At 37.2% G+C, this 19,686-nt stretch overlaps 1 protein-coding gene across 2 annotated transcripts; it reads right to left on the bottom strand.

Annotated features, from left to right (window-relative positions):
- Positions 1 to 2,438: 2,438 nt before the first annotated feature.
- elmod1 (ELMO/CED-12 domain containing 1) lies at positions 2,439 to 19,594 on the bottom strand. 2 transcript variants are annotated; one of them, XM_053649349.1, is made up of 11 exons: positions 19,215 to 19,594; positions 18,646 to 18,701; positions 14,424 to 14,569; positions 14,294 to 14,322; positions 13,842 to 13,939; positions 13,141 to 13,270; positions 10,951 to 11,084; positions 10,399 to 10,467; positions 7,807 to 7,857; positions 6,147 to 6,280; positions 2,439 to 3,577 (listed from the first exon to the last, which is right to left on the bottom strand). In XM_053649349.1, exons 2-11 carry the CDS (start codon positions 18,660 to 18,662, stop codon positions 3,402 to 3,404), a joined length of 984 nt encoding a protein of 327 aa, XP_053505324.1. In that variant the 5' UTR covers positions 18,663 to 18,701; positions 19,215 to 19,594; the 3' UTR covers positions 2,439 to 3,401. The 2 variants fall into 2 exon arrangements, with proteins under 2 accessions (XP_053505324.1, XP_053505323.1); XM_053649348.1 differs by lacking the exon at positions 19,215 to 19,594 and having other exon boundaries at positions 18,646 to 19,208.
- Between the last annotated feature and the right edge of the window lie 92 nt (positions 19,595 to 19,686).

Raw genomic sequence — 19,686 nt, 5'->3', positions numbered from 1 at the left:
TGGTTTGAGTGGCCAAAAAATCTCCAAGGATCACAGCTGGAGAATAGAAAACCTGTGGGGTGAACTGAAGAGGAGAGTCCACCAATGTGGACCTCGAAATTTAAAGGATCTGGAGACATACTGTATGGAGGAACGGTCTCAGATCCCTTGGCATGTATGCTCCAACCTCATCAGGCATTATAGGAGAACACTCAGAGCTGTTATCTTGGCAAAGGGAGGTAGCACAAAGTATTGACTAAAAAGGTGCCAATAATTGTTACACACCTATATTTAACAAAGATATTTTTTAATAAACCTGTGTTGTGTTTGCAATTGTTTGCTATCCATGAGAGCAGAGTATTTTTTGTGAATTTCTTTTAACAAAAGATCAAAATGTTAAAAAAAATAAAGACAATTGTTCACAGCCTTCTTTGCTCATATTTACCAAGGGTGCCAATACTAGTGGAGGGCACTGTATGTACAAAAACATATTGGATCCATAATCTCCTCAACATAGTGAATTTTGAAAGTATTGTTTGAAAATACCTGCAACTACTGAAGCCTGTAAATCGTTTTCATCCAATATACTGGACTTTATAAAGAAAATGCATTAAACATATCCTCTGCCTTTGGACTTTTTTTTGTCTTTTTTTTTTTCTACGGATCTGACTTTTGGTCTGATATGTCTGTTGCACCCCTTTCCCCTATTTTGTTTTAAGCTGATGATTCCTTACATGCTTGTATTGTTTTATATTTGAAGTGCACTAAAAAAAATTGATCACAAAAAAAGAAACAAATTTGGTTTAAATAATATAAACCTAGATGAACTTTAACCCCGTAAATACCATTCAGTTACTTTTGTAACTGCTGTTAATGTTTATTTTCACTGTATTTACTAACTGATGCTGAAGTAAGATGAATAACTGACTAATACGCTGGGAAATATAGGGGTCAAAATAAAATAACTACATTATCTCTATTACATGAATAATACATGAAAGAGAGTCTTGAGTCAGTGTGTTGATCATATGATGAAGATGAGGTAGAAAAGGGCGCAAATCCTTCCATATCATTTTTTTTTTATTACACATATATAGCTTTGATAATGGTTTTTAAAAGCACCCTTCACACTGCACAAGTTAATCTCATGACATAAGCGTTTGGCCACTAAAGGGCTTCCTCTGATCCAATTAAGCAATAACAGAGAAAGGCATAGAAAGATGGATATTCAGCCATGCACACAGATGATCCTTCATTATCAGGATAAAATCGAATTCATGTTAAGCAGTATGTACAGCAATTGCTTGTAACTCCTTACAATTTATAAACCCTTAATGACGTTCAGCACTTATACAGTTGATTGTAGGTTAAAAACACAGCATAATGCATTACTCTGAAATAAAAAGGCAGAATACTGCTAAAAGCGTAGACATTCACACAGTAAGCAACTCAGATTAGTCATGAGTGACAGAGCAGTGCAAAATAAATTAATTCATTAAAAACTCACAGGCAAACCTAAGTCACCATGCAAACCTTGTGACTGTCTAGTTTTAGGGTCTAGACAGAGAAAGAAGCGTGATTGCAAGAGAAAGAATACTCTACAAAGTAAGTAGGTGCTTATGCTTATTAGTGTATAACAGTAGCAGAGTAAATACTACGGCTGGGCAAATAAATAAATACAGACTCTCTCAAATGTCACTTATTGCTTTGGTAGCCAGAAAAAAAAAAGAAGAAAAAAAACCTGGAACATTCCATGACTTTACATCAACACCAAAGCATCATGAATCGAGTACAATGATGTTCACAAAATGCTCACTATAACCATTTTGGCAAGTTTCTAATCGACACCTCTTGGCAGCAAACTCTTCTCTGGTTAATATTTGTTGTAAAAATGTGAAAATCACAAATGGTGAGATATATAAGAGCGACTCACATTAATTACACTGTTAATGGCTGAATTTGCGCTGCTGCTTCTATTCATTTTACCTACATAAGCGTGCTTTATTTCCTTATATGCTAGCTCGTTTGTCCTGTGTCACATTGGACTTGGAGTAAAAGCTCCACCTACTGGTCAATAGGGAGCTCTGTAACTCACACATGACACTGAATATCTGATTAAAAGTGTAAGCAAAAGTCCACCCTGCAACACATCTGTGAGGTGTTTAGTGACTCTGGTGCTAATCTGTTGGTTGTTGCTGTAATTGCTTTAATCCCTTGAGAAGTTTGCGGTTGTGTGCCGTGGTGGTGTTTAATAAGAGAAAAAAAAAAAAATCTAACACAAGGGATATAATGTTCAGATTTTGCTGTTGGATCCTAACACCAAAAGAACAAGAGCATCATTTCCAGGGATCATATTAATGAGGAATCCAACACAGAAGTAGCAGAGGCAAACATTGGTGAAAACGCTGGACTCAAAGTTCCAGGATGCAATGCAGCTACACGACACAGCTGCAATGAGATATTGGTATTAATAAGAAAGTAAACATAAGTGCTGTCATAGACTAGTTTGTACATAAATGACCACTATGTTCAAGTTTATGCACGACTAAAAATAATTAAGAGTTGCACTAAGTGAAGTAGTGTTACCCTAACCTTAAGTTATAAGTTAAAGCTTAAATAAATACTACTCCCTTGTAGGTTCAACTTTCACTGTAAACAAAACTACTATGTAATACAAAAGGACTAAAGCACTGCTGCATCGCTCTCTTTAGGTAGAGATGAAGAAAGGGCTGAATCTAATCAAATCTGACTGCACCGCTATGAGGTAACGTAGGAAACCATTCACCAAAGCGAAAACAGACTAACAAGTCAATGGAAGAAGTTTTAAACTCAAAAAAGCCAACTCATAATTTCATTGTAAAATAAATCTTGGATGACATTAAAGGTCCCATTAATCATAAAGACTAATATGTAAGTCATTCAGGGTGGATTTTTCCTTTAAAACCAAATATTAAAAAGATTACAGTGTCAATGCTGTGTCCAGTGCAAAGGAAATAAATGTCTTTGCAACAGGATGTGTTCCAATACTGTTTTAACAAGCCCTCATTGACTTTACCTTACCTCAAACACGTCCCTTTGGCTGAATCTCCATCAGCAATATTGGCAGCCTATATTCACATCATCCGATCAGATTCGAAATTGGATGTTGCAGCGTTACATGCGTCTGAACTGCAAGTCAGTGAGGGTGTGCTAAATTCAGTAGAGATAACGTTGTGCACGTGTACATTCACCGTGGTCTTCAGTGATGCTGGTGATGTGAGCTTACTAAATGTCTGACAGAGAGAGCAGCGCAGCCATAAATACTGACTTCATGTGTTCATGTGTGTGAACAAAAACAGCTCCATCCAGTCGGCAGTGATGACAGAAAGCTTAGACATAGTGAAGAATGGTAAGAGGTCAGAGATGAGGGATGAGGTGAGGAGCTACAGGTTGACCAGGTGAAGGTCGGAGGCGGTGAAATGAGGGCACAGTGCCATGTCGGGATTTTTCAGCTGCTTCAGGACGTGCTTGTGGAATTTGGCGCGCACTCGGTTAAACTCCATGATGTCACATGGGTCCTCCTCGATCCAGAACCGGTGGAACTCCTGCATCAGATAACCTAATGAGAGAGAGAGAGAAAAAAACAATTTAGCAATAATCTAAAAGTCCTCTGTTGTGAAGACTTTCCTGTACGGGAAACCCTACTAACTGTTACACAGAACTGACACTGGAGACTCCTTCCATAAATGTTATATAAACTTGTCATTACAGAAAACCTCACTATAGCAACAATGATCTATTTTGTTAAATTACAACAGTTTTTTAATCCCTTTATCATCAATCGAAGAGTTAATAAAACGTGTATGGAATAGAGATCAACCGATAGTGGATTTTACCGATACCGATAACTAAGTTTGGCGGTACCTGCAGATAACCGGTTAATCAACCGATAGTTTTTGATCAAGGTTTCTTTATTAACATTTTTCAAATTAATCATACAACACCAACCAAACAGACAGAACAACCCCCCCCCAGTGCCAGACACAGAACATACATATTACATATTATAAAGCCAGACCACCATAGAAGAGAGCAAAAGAAACAAAATTATAGACAATGATCACATAACAATACTGTCAGCATCCACGTCTCTGACAAAGAACAGAAAAGGTTGCCAGATTCTGTAAAATTTCCCAGTTGCCCCCCTGACAGTGTACCTAATCTTTTCCAACTTAAGATGAGACATGACTTCCCCGACCCAATGACCATACACTGGTCAACCGATAGTTTTTAAAACTGATACTGAATGGAACCATAACACTCAAAGTAAAATATTTCTTTATTACAAAAATAAACAGTACTGACTGTACCATGAAAATGTACTGTACCTTGTTATATGAAATAAATATATAAATATTAATATATGTTAGTATTAATAAATAGTGCTCACTGAAACCTCAGTGCCTGCTGCCATCAGGTCTTGCTGCAGGTCATTTGCAGTCACTCGAGGGTTTTTCACAACTTGCCTTCTCAGAAATCTGGTTGCAGCCAATGATAGCTTCCTTTGTCTGCCCCATCCAGGTAGTGTACACTCAACAAACCCGTAGCCAGTTCAGGTATTTCATACATTTTCTACCCCTAACCAGTTCAGGTATTTCAAATGTTTTCCGCCCCTAACCAGTTCAGGTATTTCATATATTTTCTACCCCTAACCAGTTCAGGTATTTCATATGTTTGCCGCCCCCTAGCCAGTTCAGGTATTTGATATATTTTCTACCCCTAGCCAGTTCAGGTATTTCATATGTTTTCTATCCCTAGCCAGTTCAGGTATTTCATACATTTTCTACCCCTAACCAGTTCAGGTATTTCATATGTTTTCCGCCCCTAACCAGTTCAGGTATTTCATATGTTTTCCGCCCCTAACCAGTTCAGGTATTTCACATGTTTTCCGCCCCTAACCAGTTCAGGTATTTCATATGTTTGCCGCCCCTAGCCAGTTCAGGTATTTCATACATTTTCTACCCCTAACCAGTTCAGGTATTTCATACGTTTTCCGCCCCTAACCAGTTCAGGTATTTCATATGTTTGCCGCCCCTAGCCAGTTCAGGTATTTCATATATTTTCTACCCCTAACCAGTTCAGGTATTTCATACATTTTCTACCCCTAACCAGTTCAGGTATTTCATACATTTTCTACCCCTAGCCAGTTCAGGTATTTCATACATTTTCTACCCCTAACCAGTTCAGGTATTTCATACATTTTCTACCCCTAGCCAGTTCAGGTATTTCATACATTTTCTACCCCTAACCAGTTCAGGTATTTCAAATGTTTTCTACCCCTAGCCAGTTCAGGTATTTCGTGTGTTCCAGCTCAAGCACACGTGTTGCAACTAATGAAGCCCTTGATTAGTTGCATCAGGTGTGCTTGAGACAACACCTGTTTTGCATAATTGTGCTGTTGTGAGGGATTCTATTCTGGGGGTTGAATCATTTTGAGACTGGAGAAGTCATTATAAGTTGCATTTTCAGTTGAATTTGGGGAAACCACTTGAAGCATTCGTTGTGTTGAACTATTTCAGTTGCTTTTGTTTGATTTGTTCATTGCAAACAGCTGAAAGTCTATAAATTTGGATGACATTGTCTATAAAAATAGAAAATGTTTGTTTAACATTTTTATGAAAGGAGTCTCCAGTGTCAGCGCTTTGCAACAGTCAGCAGTAAAGCTGAAACTTTACGTTTTCTGACATGAGAAGGTCCTCAGGATGGAGGCGTTTATATTTTGCGGTATCTCTGTTATGTAACAAGCTGTTTTTTTGTTTTATTAACTTCAAGAGAAACAAATTTTATTATTGCATCTTACAGCTTAACCCTGACAGAACCTGTCAAATACTTACTGGATGTTCTAATAATATTCTCTGTTACCTAGCATAAAGTGTAGTGATGGCTAGCTTACGTAAATTTGCTAAATTATTATACTGTGTCAGTATGTTATGCGAAGAAGTATGTCAGGTCAAAGAGAAAGAAAAAAAGAAGGCTAGTAGTAAACGAGGTTGTGATCAAATTTGGGCTTGCTCTTATGCAAGGTTTCCTCTCTTAAATGCTCATAAATGTCTGTCTAAATCTATGTGAGCATGCTTGACAAAGACAAAAACCTCTCAGACCAGTGTAGAGTGAATTTTGAGACGTACAGAAGGTTTGCTGGAAGTGAATCAGGCTGGGCATCTCAGGTGCCACGTTGTACAGATGAGTCTTCAGAGCTCCGCTCACCAGCAGGGAGTAGGCCAGGTCCGTGATGTTGATGCCGACAATGGCAAAGGAGTATCTGCGTTACAACACATCAAGCTCAACTTCTTTGTATTAGGACCTCATTTTCACATAAGTTACTCATTGCTACTTTCTACCTATGGAGCTAGTTACTTATCCAAGTACAGCTAACTGATCCAAGAGGACTAAAGCATGCTTTATGCTGTGTCAATCAGCTGTGCCAAATTGTTCAGAAGATTCAGTAGATTTATAGCATATTTTTTCACTGTCTGTTACAGAGTCATGAATATACAGTATAATAATTATACATTTTCATTGTGACCAGGATCTACTTTTTTTATTATTATTATTTAAAAAATTCTTTTTTTATAAAAAAAAAAAAAGGCTCTTAAAGTTCACCTAAAAGAGTTGATTAAAGAGTTGACTCATTCATGAACGAAACATCAGTACAATACATGCAGCAATAATGGCAGGGAAAAATGATATGAGCTTGGGATTGTTTTAACCAAATATCCATCCATCCATCCATTCATTTTCTGTACTGCTTATCCAACACTGTGTATGATAAGCGGTATGGAAAATCGATGGATGGATGGATGGATGGAACTAACAGGCCCAAACATGTTCGAGCATGACAATGCCCCTGTGCATAAAGCGAAGTTTGCTTAGTGGCCTGCACAGAGCACTGACCTCAAACCCACTGAACATCTTTGGGATGAACTGGAAAGCCAACACGCCCCAGGCCTCCTCATCCAACCTCAGTGCCTGACCTCACTAATGCTCTTGTATCTGAATGAGCAAATCCCCACAGCCACACTCCAAAATTGAGTGGAAAGCCTTCCCAGAAGAATGGAGGTTATGATAACAGCAATGGGGGAGTAAATCTGGACTGGGGACGTTCAGGAAGCACATATCAGTGTGATCGTCAGGTATGTACATACTTTTGGTCATATAGTGTATATACAAGTCAGCCTGCAACGTTCAACTGAAAGACTCAAGTTGTTCGAAAAATGAATGAATATCTTTAGATTTGGTGAATGTTTAGACCTCGTTCGTTTGAAAAAAAGCCTAGTGACAAATCCAGCAACTTTTTGAGCAGACTGCTCAAAATACTTTTTGAGGTGAAATACTTTCTCTTTCTGTAAGAAATACAATCTATTATTTTCTTTTCAGATAAAAAAACAATTCTTCCTACTTCATGTAACATGATATGCAAATCGTATGCCTTTCAATGAATATGCAAATTCGTCTATGATGTCATACGGAGATTTATAACAACTTTTTAAGCATGCCTTTCTCTTGAAAATAGCTACCAACATGGTGACTCTGTATGTGTGTGTGTGTATGTGTGTGTGTTTGTGTGTGTATCTTTATGGATGCGTGCTGCACAGCCTCCATGGTGCAGATGAGCATGCTAATGCATGCTGAAAGCTGATGACAGGCCGCAGTGCCGTGCTTTAAATCCTCACACAAAGCCTCGAGGGTGGAGACAGAATGCTAACAGCTACTGTGCAGACTGCAGGATTTACAGCAAAGCAGAACTCTTGCAAAATGCAACATTTTAGCCTACAATGTTGCACTCACCCGATAGCTTTGTCGAATTTCTGCTTCTCCCAGTCAGCTTTGCTCATCTTACTGTAGGCAAACAGAAATGTTAAACAGGACACAAGCATGTCCACAAGGCCATATCCTTCAAGATATCCTTTGTAAACACACAACAGAATCCATCCAAATACAGAGCAACACACACAGCACAAGAATGAGACAGGCAAAAAGAGAAAGCATTCACTGCTACTAACCACTGCTACAATGGAGCATAATGCCTTTGTGTTTACGATGAGATGAGATTAAGAGATAGAGAAGATAAGAGAAAGAGATACAATAAGATTTAGATTAATATAAAAAAAAATATCAAATGGAATTCTTACTGAGAGAGAAAAGATGGAGTACCTGGCTTCCTCTTTGGAAATGTTCCTGCACATGACAAAGCGATGACAAAAACAACAATAAAAAATGAACGAGAAAAACAGAAAAGGAAGGTGTTGACATGTGTGACGCGTGGTGACAGAGCATGCTAAACCTGTCAAATCTCATCCACAGCTGTGCGTATTCATCAGCAGACTGGGACGTTTCAGCAGAAACAAAGGGTGACATATGGACAATGTCTGCAACAGAAAACTGCTGATGGACTTGGACATGTTTCTAAATACAAAAGGTCCTTTTTGTACACTATATGGCCAAAAGTTTGTGGACACCTGACCAACACACCCATATGCTTTTTAAACCTCCACGCTTCTGGAAGGCTTTCCACTAGATTTTGGAATGTGGCTGTGGGAATTTTACTGATGTTAAAAGAGGAGGCCTGACGTTCCAGTTCATACCAAAGGTGTTCAGTGGGATTGAGGTCAGGGCTCTGTCGATTTCTTCCACACCAACTATGTCAAACCATGTTTTCTTTGACCTTGCTTTGTGCACAGGTGCACTGTCATGCTGGAACAGGTTTGGGCCCCTTAGTTCCACTGAAGGGAAACTGTAATACTACAGGATATGAAAACCTTCTAGACAACTGTGTGCTTCCAACTTTGTGGTAACAGTTTGGGGAAGACCCACATACTGTATGGGTGTGATGGTTAGGAGTCCACAAACTTTTGGCCATATAGTGCATACTGCATACTTCAATAAAGAGTTTTATATAGAATATATTGGACTTTCAATAAATGATTTCCTTTTCTTAAATTCCCACCCAGTTGAATAAGTCTAAATTTAAATGTATATTTACTAACTCCTATTAATTATTTCACTTACAGACTTACAAGTACAGGGGCCACGCCTCCTTCACTGAGACTTACAGGCACAGAGGCCACACATACTTCACTGAGTCTGACAGGCACAGAGGCCACACATACTTCACTCAGATTACAGGCACAGAGGCCATACCTCCTTCACTGAGACTTACAGGCAAAGAGGCCATGCCTCCTACACTAAGACTTACAGGCACAGAGGCCACACCTATTCACTGATATTACAGGCACAGAGGCCACACCTACTTCACTGAGACTGACAGGCACAGAGGCCACACCTATTCACTGATATTACAGGCACAGAAGCCATGCCTCCTACACAAAGACTTACAGGCACATAGGCCACACCTATTCACTGATATTGCAAGTACAGAGGCCATGCCTCCTACACAAAGACTTACAGGCACAGAGGCCACACCTATTCACTGATATTACAAGTACAGAGGCTATGCCTCCTACACAAAGACTTACAGGCACAGAGGCCACACCTATTCACTGATATTACAGGTACAGAGGCCATGCCTCCTACACAAAGACTTACAGGCACAGAGGCCAGACCTCATTCACCGAGATTTACAGACGCAGAGGCCATGCCTCCTACACTGAGACTTACAGGCACAGAGGCCACACCTATTCACTGATATTACAGGTACAGAGACCATGCCTCCTACACAAAGACTTATAGGCACATAGGCCATGCCTCCTTTGCCGAGATTTATAGACGCAGAGGCCACGCCCCCTTCTTTTTCTGCCTTAACACACTGTTTTAAATTGTTTTTATGCAGGTGTCTCATGAATAATGTATATCTCTAGAATGTATTTCTTTTTACAGTTTCTTAGGTTTGTGTTGGACCGTCTAAGCATACATTTTTGAGTAACTGTAGTGTGTGCTTGTTGCTCTATTGGACAAAAAGTCAACATTGCCATTGGTGACATTTACAAGTGTTTATACATGTGTAATAATCAAATAATTTCAAAGATACATTAGAAAAAGAAAATGTAAACAGCATTACTGCTGTTGTGGCTTATTTTTTTCATTTGGGACTTCTGTTTTCTTTATGGCCTGTAAAGTAACTTCACTCTTGCTAGAATAGAGCTGTTTTGTTCTGTTTCCCTAAAAACCTACTTACACGTTTAGTTTTTCCTCAGTTTGGGGGAAAAGGAAGGAAGGAATGTACTAACTGCAATTCAGCCTGCAGGCAGCAGGGGGCTTTAAAAATATAACTGGAAATTTTAGGTATGACATCCTCTTCTGCTTAGGGTATCATTATACTGTGTAAAAGTGATTTTAAAAAAAAGTACAAAATTAAAGACAAAATACGTGCGTACAGTGCAGAGAGCAGGCTAAGGCATGCAACAGGGAGGAGGATCTGACCTGTGTTTGGGCTGCAGAGAGTCGTGCAGCACTTGGAGAGCAGCAGCCTTGTCGTGCTCGGCAAAATACCTATTACAACAAATGAAACAGGACAAAGGCACACACCATCTGATTAAACTACATTATAAATGATGAAGTATAATTGCAGTGGTGCACTTTTGTATAATACAATGAATTAATCCATCATCCTACACACCAGAGTGCTTTGTCAGGATAGAAAATTAAACAGACCATCATCGAGATACTGAAGTAAAATCACCTAAATAACATACAAGTGATTTTAACAGCACAGGGCCCACATTGATGTATGAGTTCTGTTTAATTTTTGACCCTTTAGTGTTGCTAACATTTCTGTAAGTATCTCAATGCCAAGATATCGTTATGCCAAGACGAGTTTTATCGGTTTTATTGACCAATCACTGCTGCTACAATAATTAAAGTTTATGTTAACACACTATGTTATGTGCATTGATAGTACAGCTACCACAGAAACACAAGCAAACATACACATTGCATTTTAAATCTCATACTGTGAAAAAAGTATATACTCACAGTAGGTTGTGCAAACCCAATAACCCCATGCCCCTAAAGTCTGTTTTGGGGTCACTGCCTTGGAAGCCAATTTCACACCACTGTTTAGAGATGCGGCCAGTGAGGGCAGAATCAGGACGAAGCGTCTTCCACAGCTACACAAGAGAGAAAACACACACACACACACACACACACACATCAGTTTAGAAAGACCCAAAGGAATAGAGTGTGGTCAAATATTAATTATATAAAATGTCATATTCAGATATATTTGAATAATGAACCTGAAACATACTGAACATTAGCAGTAGCTACACTAGATGTTCATTTCTCATAAGAAATTCACAAAGAGGCATCTTTGTTCATTTTATCACGGTATGTAATGCTTCAGGTTGGTTTACCTTTATATTAACAATAATATTTTCTCGTTGCTGATATTTAGCTAGATTTTACATTTCTTCCATCATCTTAGTCCTTATGCAGGAAGAATCATTTCAATTCAATCCACCAGTTTACAGCAAATCTGATTATCATAGGTTTCCTATTCACTATATATGCTCACTACATAGGGCATAGAACCTACACTGCAAATAATGACATATTAGCAAGTGAAAATATTGAATATTGAATAGCACTGAGCAATTATCTAACATGTCATTATGAGAATATAATAAAAACAAACATAACATTATTAAGCCTATTTCTAGACAGTCTTCCTCATTTAAATACTAAAATTGTTCTATTGGCTGTTAATTTATTTCTTTAACTCCTTACTGTATGGTGTTGCCATATGGCAACAATTAATTTATCTCCAATTTTTTGACAGGCAATAATACAAAACTATTTTCCTGTATGTAACTGGAAAAAGGGGGCTGTAGCTTTGACATAACAAAAAAAAAAAAGCCATGTCACATGACCGGGAAGTGCTGTTTGCACTTCGTTTTCTGCAGTCACATGACATGGTGAAGATCATCATCGGATGAAAAAATGTATTTAGGCAAAACTACTTAAAGGGAAATAATGTAAACACTATCTGAGACATTAACATTTATGTTTTGTCATTTAAACAAGTTTATATATTTTGAGTATTCTGAGTAAAATGTAATTGTTGCCATATGGCAACAACATGTGATAATGGAACTGTGGCATGTGCACTCATGAATTAAACAGGCATGCATAGCAAAAACAGACACTAGGCTTCTCTAATAGTTTACTTACATTTCTTCCACATTCAAAGCAAGAAAAAAGGTTGTAATTTCAGACATTTTATAACTGCACCTTACTTGCTACATTTTATGTTTCAAGAGAAATAATTAAGAATTTAAGAGAAAGAATTAAAAAGATACTTCACCCAAAACATACCTTGATTTAAAAAAAAAAAAAAGTATTTTGAGTAAGTAAAATCCATCCACATACTTTTTACAACTGTAATTAATTTCTAAGAAGATATAACTTTTACATGTTTACTAGGTGGCAAAAAACCTCTGCAACTTAGAGTCCGGAAAATGCAGTAATTGGAATTGTAATCTCATACACTTTGTGTTATTTATGACTATAAGATACTTTCCACTATTGCACATTGTTGCCATATGGCAACAATTTACCAACTAACCCCCCTAAAAAATTTATAAGTTTTTTTTTTTTTTTAATTTCTAAAAAATTTCTTGAACTAATTCAAGTAATAAAAATCCATAAAAACATTTTTGATGCAAATGTAATAATTCATACAGTAGAGGGTTAAAATATCTTTCAATAGAGTAATACTATGTTAAAAGCTTAGTGAGTAAAAGTGTCAAATGTCTTGAAATAGGCTTAATAATTGAATGTTACATAAAGATTATTTGTTACATGAAAATCTCTATATTGGATATTCAAGGTTTCTTTACATGATATCATTTTTAGCAGTATACTTTAGCAGTGCACTATTGTACCAATAGCTATACCAATGTTTAAATAAAAAAAATAATTACATTCAGAGCTCAAGCAACTTGTTTGTTCTACCAAACAAATGAGGAAATAAAGCAGAATATAGTTTATTACACTGTAAATTTAATTTTCACCTTTTGGATCCATGAATATAATAAAAAATTCAATCAGTCCTAGTGAAACCTTTTTTTTAACAGAGCTAGATACCATATTTAGCATTTCTTAACACAAAAGTTTGCAGTTTTTGTGATGATTTTTTTTTCTAAATGTATTGTGTATCAATACCTTCATAAGCATCTCTTCATGATCTGGATTTTCGCAGTCGTATGGCTCCCTGCGCAGCTTCTCCACCTCCAGCACCAGGTTCCTGTAGCCCACTATCTGGAAGAGGCTCGCCTGCAGAGAGATGGCCAGCCTGGAGGAAAACACAGTGACATTAGATGAATGATGAAGCTGCAATGTCAGGGTACAAACAGTACTAAAGCCCTAATATTCTATTTTATAGCATATAAAGAAACAGTGGCAGAGATGGTTCTCTCTGACGTCCTAAAAAAACCTGCTGACCTTAAAAGAGTGCTTGAGAAATCCATCCAAGTTACAGTGTTGAGCGAACTACATAAATATTCAAGTTATGTAAGCAATGGATGTAAGTTCCTGTAATGCTAAATGCTAACCTCTCTGTGTAACAGAAGCTAAATAGTTTTAGATACTTAGCTAACTCTATAAAACTAGTGAGCTATTTATGCGTAGCTATCACACTTCAGTGATTAGATCACAAACTAATAGAGATAAGAGCTTACTGCGAAGTCTTGCCTTCTTCTAGAATGCATTTCTGAACTTTGGATTGTCTTCCTGTTTTTGAATCTCCTCTAGCCATCTTGAATTTGTTTTGTCTGCATCGCTTTTTGTTATTTTAAATCATTTGTTTGAATTACAACCACCAACCCTCTACCTCTGTACTTGGCTTTAGAGTTCTGTGTTCTTACTGTGGATTTGTGTCAGGGTTGATCTTTTTCAGGGCCATGATGTCATCTATGGTCTTCTCAACAGCATCTGGATGAACACTGAGAGCATTCTGCAGAAGCTGATGAGGCAGAGCGCCAAAAATTTACATTTATAGCATTTGGCAGAAGCCATAATCCAGAGCGACTTACATTTATTTACATACTAAACTTTACACTACTAAACCCCCACTCATTATAATGCTCATTACAATATTAGACCACACCCACCCCAACCAGTCAATCTGATCTCAGATCAGTCTGAACAGAGGGTTTAGCTGGTGTTGCGAAGTGCTTTAGCATATTCTTTGTAACATTTTTCATTATTCAAATTAGAAGTGTGTAATAAATGTACCCCTCAACATTGGTGCCATACAAACATGTTTAATATTTGACACCGTGACACAGTTTTAGGTCCCAAAACCTTCTTTACTCACCTCACTTTTAGAACATTTGAGTGAGGATTCTGCAAAAATATAGGAAATGTTAGATATGCTCGTCATCTGTAGTTTCATGGTTCCGCAATTTAATGTGAGAAATGACTGTGGTTGTAGTTTGGTTTGTTACCGATCTTGAGGGTTCGGCGGGCACCAGGCTTGTTGTTGTAGCAGATCCGCTGCAGCTCACATCGTCCTGTCACCTTCCTGAAGATAAACTTCAAACCTCGCCACAAACATTTGCAGTACAGAAACACCAGGAACTGGGTCAGCACCCTGCAATGGTGGAGAGAGACGGAGAGAGAGAGACAGAGAGAGAGAGAGAGAGAGAGAGAGAGAGACAGAGAGAGAGAGAGCGAGAGAGAGAGAGACCTTGTTTTCACCTTCTTTTCACAGAAGAGGCCGGGCCTAGGAGGCAGAGTCATATCAAGAGTCATGCTAAGAAAGATTGTAGGTATGAGACAATATACTAAAGCCATGATATGAGACATATACTGTAACAGGCTTCACGAAACGACACTGCTGTGAGATAATATTGACACAAAACGTTACATTTTATATTGTAGTAAATTTATTTTGTAATGACAACAAATCAAACCACTACAATATAAAATACAATAGGGGTATCAGACTAATTGTACCTGGGCCACATCAGCATTTTTGTGAGACCCTGCAGGGCCATAATCAAAGTCTATTTATTTATTTATTTTCTTTCATATTTAACATATTCTATGAACTAACACCAATCTATAAGCTCTGAAATTAGAAGAGGATGTTTCTACGACAAAGAAGAGCTAACAGAAAGCATTAATATGTATGCACATTTATTATACTGATTATAATAAGAGTTTATTTAATGAATGCATTTCTTGTTTAATCACATTTTATTGGTGAATGGAAAACAGGATTACATTTACATTTATTCATCTAGCAGACGCTTTTATCCAAAGTGACTTACAAATGAGAAAATACACGCAAAGCGATATATCAAGCGGAGAACAATACAAGATCTTTTAACTGAGTTCTAGAAAAGCAATGTGCGCAGAGTAGAGGTGTAAGAGCCAGAGTAATTTATTTAATTGAAAAAAATTTTAAAGGATAATGTGGGGTTGGCGTTTTAGGGGTTAGTTACGTGCTCACAGAAGAGGTGGGTCTTTAGCTGCTTTTTGAAGATAGTGACAGATTCTGCAGTCCTGACTGAGGTTGGAAGTTCATTCCACCACTCAGGGACACTCAGTTTGAAGGCTCTGGAAAGGGACCTTGAGCCACGCTGAATAGGCATTACTAAGCGTCGGTCGCTAATCGATCGATTAGCTAATTGGGATGATGCATTTTTCCTGTTTCTATTTGAAAGCTACTAGGCAGATAACTACACTATAAGCACAGATATATAGAGGTGAGAGCAGGTGCAGTTGGCTACTGGAGTTTACTGCAAAAGAAAAGTAGATCAGGATTTTATAATATAAGATGTCATTTTACCCTATTATTCACACTGTTTTAATAATTTTCAGTGGAACTGTCATATGTATTTCATGGCAATGTTATTAACATGGAAAGATTGCTTGACTGTAGATTAAATAACAATTTAATTTCATCGCTGCTCCATCCGCCTGAAATGCATGAGCGCATCGCACTTACCAACTTACCACACACATGTGCACACACACACACACACACGCACACACACACACACACACACATGCACACACGATATTGCTGCAGTAGAAACCAGAGTGCATGTATATATGTCACGTTGACATCACTTGCTGAACTCGAGTTGAGAAGGCCATCCCAATGCTAATATGTCAATGCTACCCAAGATATTTTAAAAGAAGAACAATGCAGAACACCACATTTTGGTTTTACACATCTCATTTTTGAAATCTGCCATCCTGTCAGTCCCTCCAGGATTTTGCCCTCGCAGAAATTAACGCAAAATCAAGGAAACTCTGCAATATTCGCAGGAGCTTGCAATTTTTCTAAATTGCTGCAGATTTGGGCTAAGACGTTTGGGTCATCACAGCGCGCATTCAACCAAAGCCCCCTTCAATTCACATGTATTGAACATGAGTACAGCTAAAAGTTCTCGTTTATGACGGTGAAAGACCATGCAAATTAATTTCGTGTAATTGCAATTTCGCCAATTCAAGTAGTTTTCTGCAAAAAAAGCACACAAAAAAACTCCGCAAATTGCATCACAAATTTTGGAAAAAAAAAAGATGCAGCAAAATCAAGCGTTTGTGGCCGCAACAATCACCAAAAAACTCAGCAAAATCCTGTACGGATTGTCTTGTGTTAATGCATGACTTCAGAGGCTCATCTGGGACGTAGAGGTAAGTGGGCCATAGACCAGCCAAACTAATTATGAAAATTTCAGTAAGGCAGAGAAGCACCATCGAAAATGGGTCACTGCACATCAAGGATGTTTGCACTGAGAAAGTATAATAATAATATCAAATTATCACATTTTGTAAGAAATCAGTTTGTAATCCATCCCACTATCTGCCCATCCTTTTCAATTCACTATTATACTACAATCTCAGAAAAAAAGAGTTACTAAATGATATCTTTAATTGTCACTAGGGTGGTACTATCAAGGATACTTGTTTTCTATAATTAGGGAATTTGCATGTAGTGTACATTTAAAGCTTTACTAAAGCTCCTTTAAAATTAAGGTCTTTTAATTATCTAACTTATTTTCCTGTAACAGCACATCCCCAAGTGTTTTATTCCTCTTATACCACACCAGTTTGATTGATTCCACATTTTTATTTATTAAAGTACTTTTTATCCATTTATCCATAAGTTACATTTAATGTTGTTGAATGTCCATGAAAAAGTTCCTTTCCTTTATCACTTATGTTATAGCCATGTCACCGAGCAAGTGCAATCTCTTCTCTCCTTTTTTACAGCTTTATCTCTAACTGTTAAACGCTGACACTGGAGACTCCTTCCAAATATAAAATGGTGTTAAAATGACAGCATGCCAGGAAAATTACAGTGGTGCTTTTTACAATAATATATTGTATACATGTAAAAAAAAAACAACAAAAAAAAACAAGAAACAAACAAACAAAAAACACTTTTGCATTAATAGAGTGGTTTTAATGTGCTATTAATTCCAATAAACATTACAGTGTGAGAGTGCATCCATCTATCTAAAAAAATTAGCAATCTATGCTATGATGAAACGTGACTGAGTCTGACTGCTGATTTTGAGAACTTTGCTTTATGGGACATACGTCATAAATAAATTTGAAAAAGTCAAAAAGCCTAACAAAAGCGTTTGATAAAATTTTGGTTAAAAAGAACTATTCTGTAAACATCTAAATCGATCTAAGAATAAACATAAGAATAAACGTTGCTAACATTAAATGATGAAATCATAATAGAATCATAATAGAACATGAGATTATAGGCATAAGGTATCATCTGAATCAAATAACAAATTACAGTATTAAGAAACTGATTAAATTTTATATATATATATATATATATATATATATATATATATATATACATGAAGAAATGTAGAAAATTTGAAAGGGTTCACAAACTTTCAAGCAAACTTTCACTGTGTTTGTGTGTGTGTGTGTGTGTGTGTGTGCATACAGTAAGTGAACAGCATTGATCATCTCATTACATGGAGTACATTAGGCTGCAAGTGAACAGTCATATGAGGTATTAAAAAATATTAACTTTTCCTCTCAACATTTTTCTTTACAGCTTTCTTTTCTTTTCTTTTCTTTAGAGTACTGCAGTGATACACTTTGAAGCAGTTAAGTTACATGTTCCAGCCCCGTGATTAGTAACCAAACCTCTTTGTGTTATTATGTTATGTGCGTTGTGTTATAATTATATTATTATAGCTTAATTATGTTATTATATTATTATGTTTCCACTATAGTGTTACGGTGTTGTCATGTCATATGTGTTAATATTTTAGTCACCCTGTATATTTTAAAGATATGATTTATATTGGGATGAAAGTTTATATAATTCTTTTCCTCACAACTAACCATGAACATGTCAACTAAAAATATCTCATCTGCATAAACTGTCACATGATGGCCAGATATTTTTTCATTTATAAAAGATTTTCTTTGTTACTTTGTTTCCAGGATTAACATGCAAATTCAAGACTATAGGCTATGTATGAAGCACAACATAAAAATATGATATATATATATATATATATATATATATATATATATATATATATATATATATATATTGCCATATCATCAAACCCTGACACATGGAATGGAATGATGGGGTGGGATATGAAGACCTGGAGCTTGTGCAATAGGCTAAACACAGCAGGTTGGATGTTGATATTGATGGTCTCTTACCTTAGAAAATGCTTCATGGCGACTGTTTAGTGTCCCAGATTCATCCGCTGTAACACCTGCGCAACAGATCCGACAAAAAAACAAAAAACAAACAAACAATAATGCTGCAATAATTCAAACACTAATCTGTAAACAAGCAGGTAAATCAGATACAGTATTACATGCTAATGCAACGTTATGAGCAACATCTACATTCCTCGTTGCTGTGTCCCCGTTAATAGACATGTCACGACTATGCTCTAATATGCATCCTCGAGGAACCGATTGGTCGGATTGAGACGTGCCCCTTTAGCAAGCACTGCTTAATCGATTCGTCTGATATTGAAACGGCCCTATACTGTATATTAGCCTGCACATATCTATTAGTTTATACGTTATCTGTGTAGGTTTTCTCATCACTCAACCCAATGAAGACGCTCCTCGAGCTCATTATCTCATCTTAGATTGTATTAGACGACGCACATTCTCGCGCATAACCAAACCAAGGCATACCACGGTCTAACAACAACAACAAAAGCACAAATGTTTAAATAAGCCGCATTGTCGGCACGAGTGAAATGAAATAATACCTGAAAATGCTCCTGTTACTATGCGATGAGCTGCGACGCGCGTGCCCTGGCCGATTTGCAGCGCGCATGCGCAAACAGGCTCGCCCCTAATCCCTCTATAGGCGCTGTTCCGCCATTATAAACTGAGCAGTTTATTATAGAAGATATAGAAAAACACTTATTGTGCATTTTTATTTCCTCTTGTGAGCCTTATCATATACAATACCTTGCGTAAGTATTGACCCCCTTGAATCTTTCCGCATTTGGCAGTGTTAAAAACTGGACCTTAAATAGATTTCTTTGGGATTGTATGTCATGAAGCTACATAAAATAGCCCATAATATTGATGTGTGGGGGAAATCAAAATAGTGCTGGAAAGTTCTGAAAAAGTATCAGTCGAATTTTGGTTGTAAAAAAACAAAAACAAAACAACAATATCTCAAATTTGAACAATCGTGACTTTGCATGTAGGAGAGCAAAAATTATGGTGACA

Source organism: Ictalurus furcatus, chromosome 18, assembly GCF_023375685.1.
Source record: "Ictalurus furcatus strain D&B chromosome 18, Billie_1.0, whole genome shotgun sequence".
NCBI lineage: Eukaryota > Metazoa > Chordata > Actinopteri > Siluriformes > Ictaluridae > Ictalurus > Ictalurus furcatus.
The sequence above is the reverse complement of the archived record's forward strand: the minus strand, read 5'-3'. Positions and strand labels throughout refer to the sequence as shown.

Bases quoted from the DNA above. Each gene is read 5' to 3' on its own strand.
- elmod1 (XM_053649349.1), bottom strand. The intron at 11,085-13,140 runs GTATTGATACAC...TCTCTTGTGTAG, and splicing joins ATGAAGAGATGCTTATGAAG to CTGTGGAAGACGCTTCGTCC. The intron at 6,281-7,806 runs GTGAGTGCAACA...GTTGTAACGCAG, and splicing joins AAATTCGACAAAGCTATCGG to ATACTCCTTTGCCATTGTCG.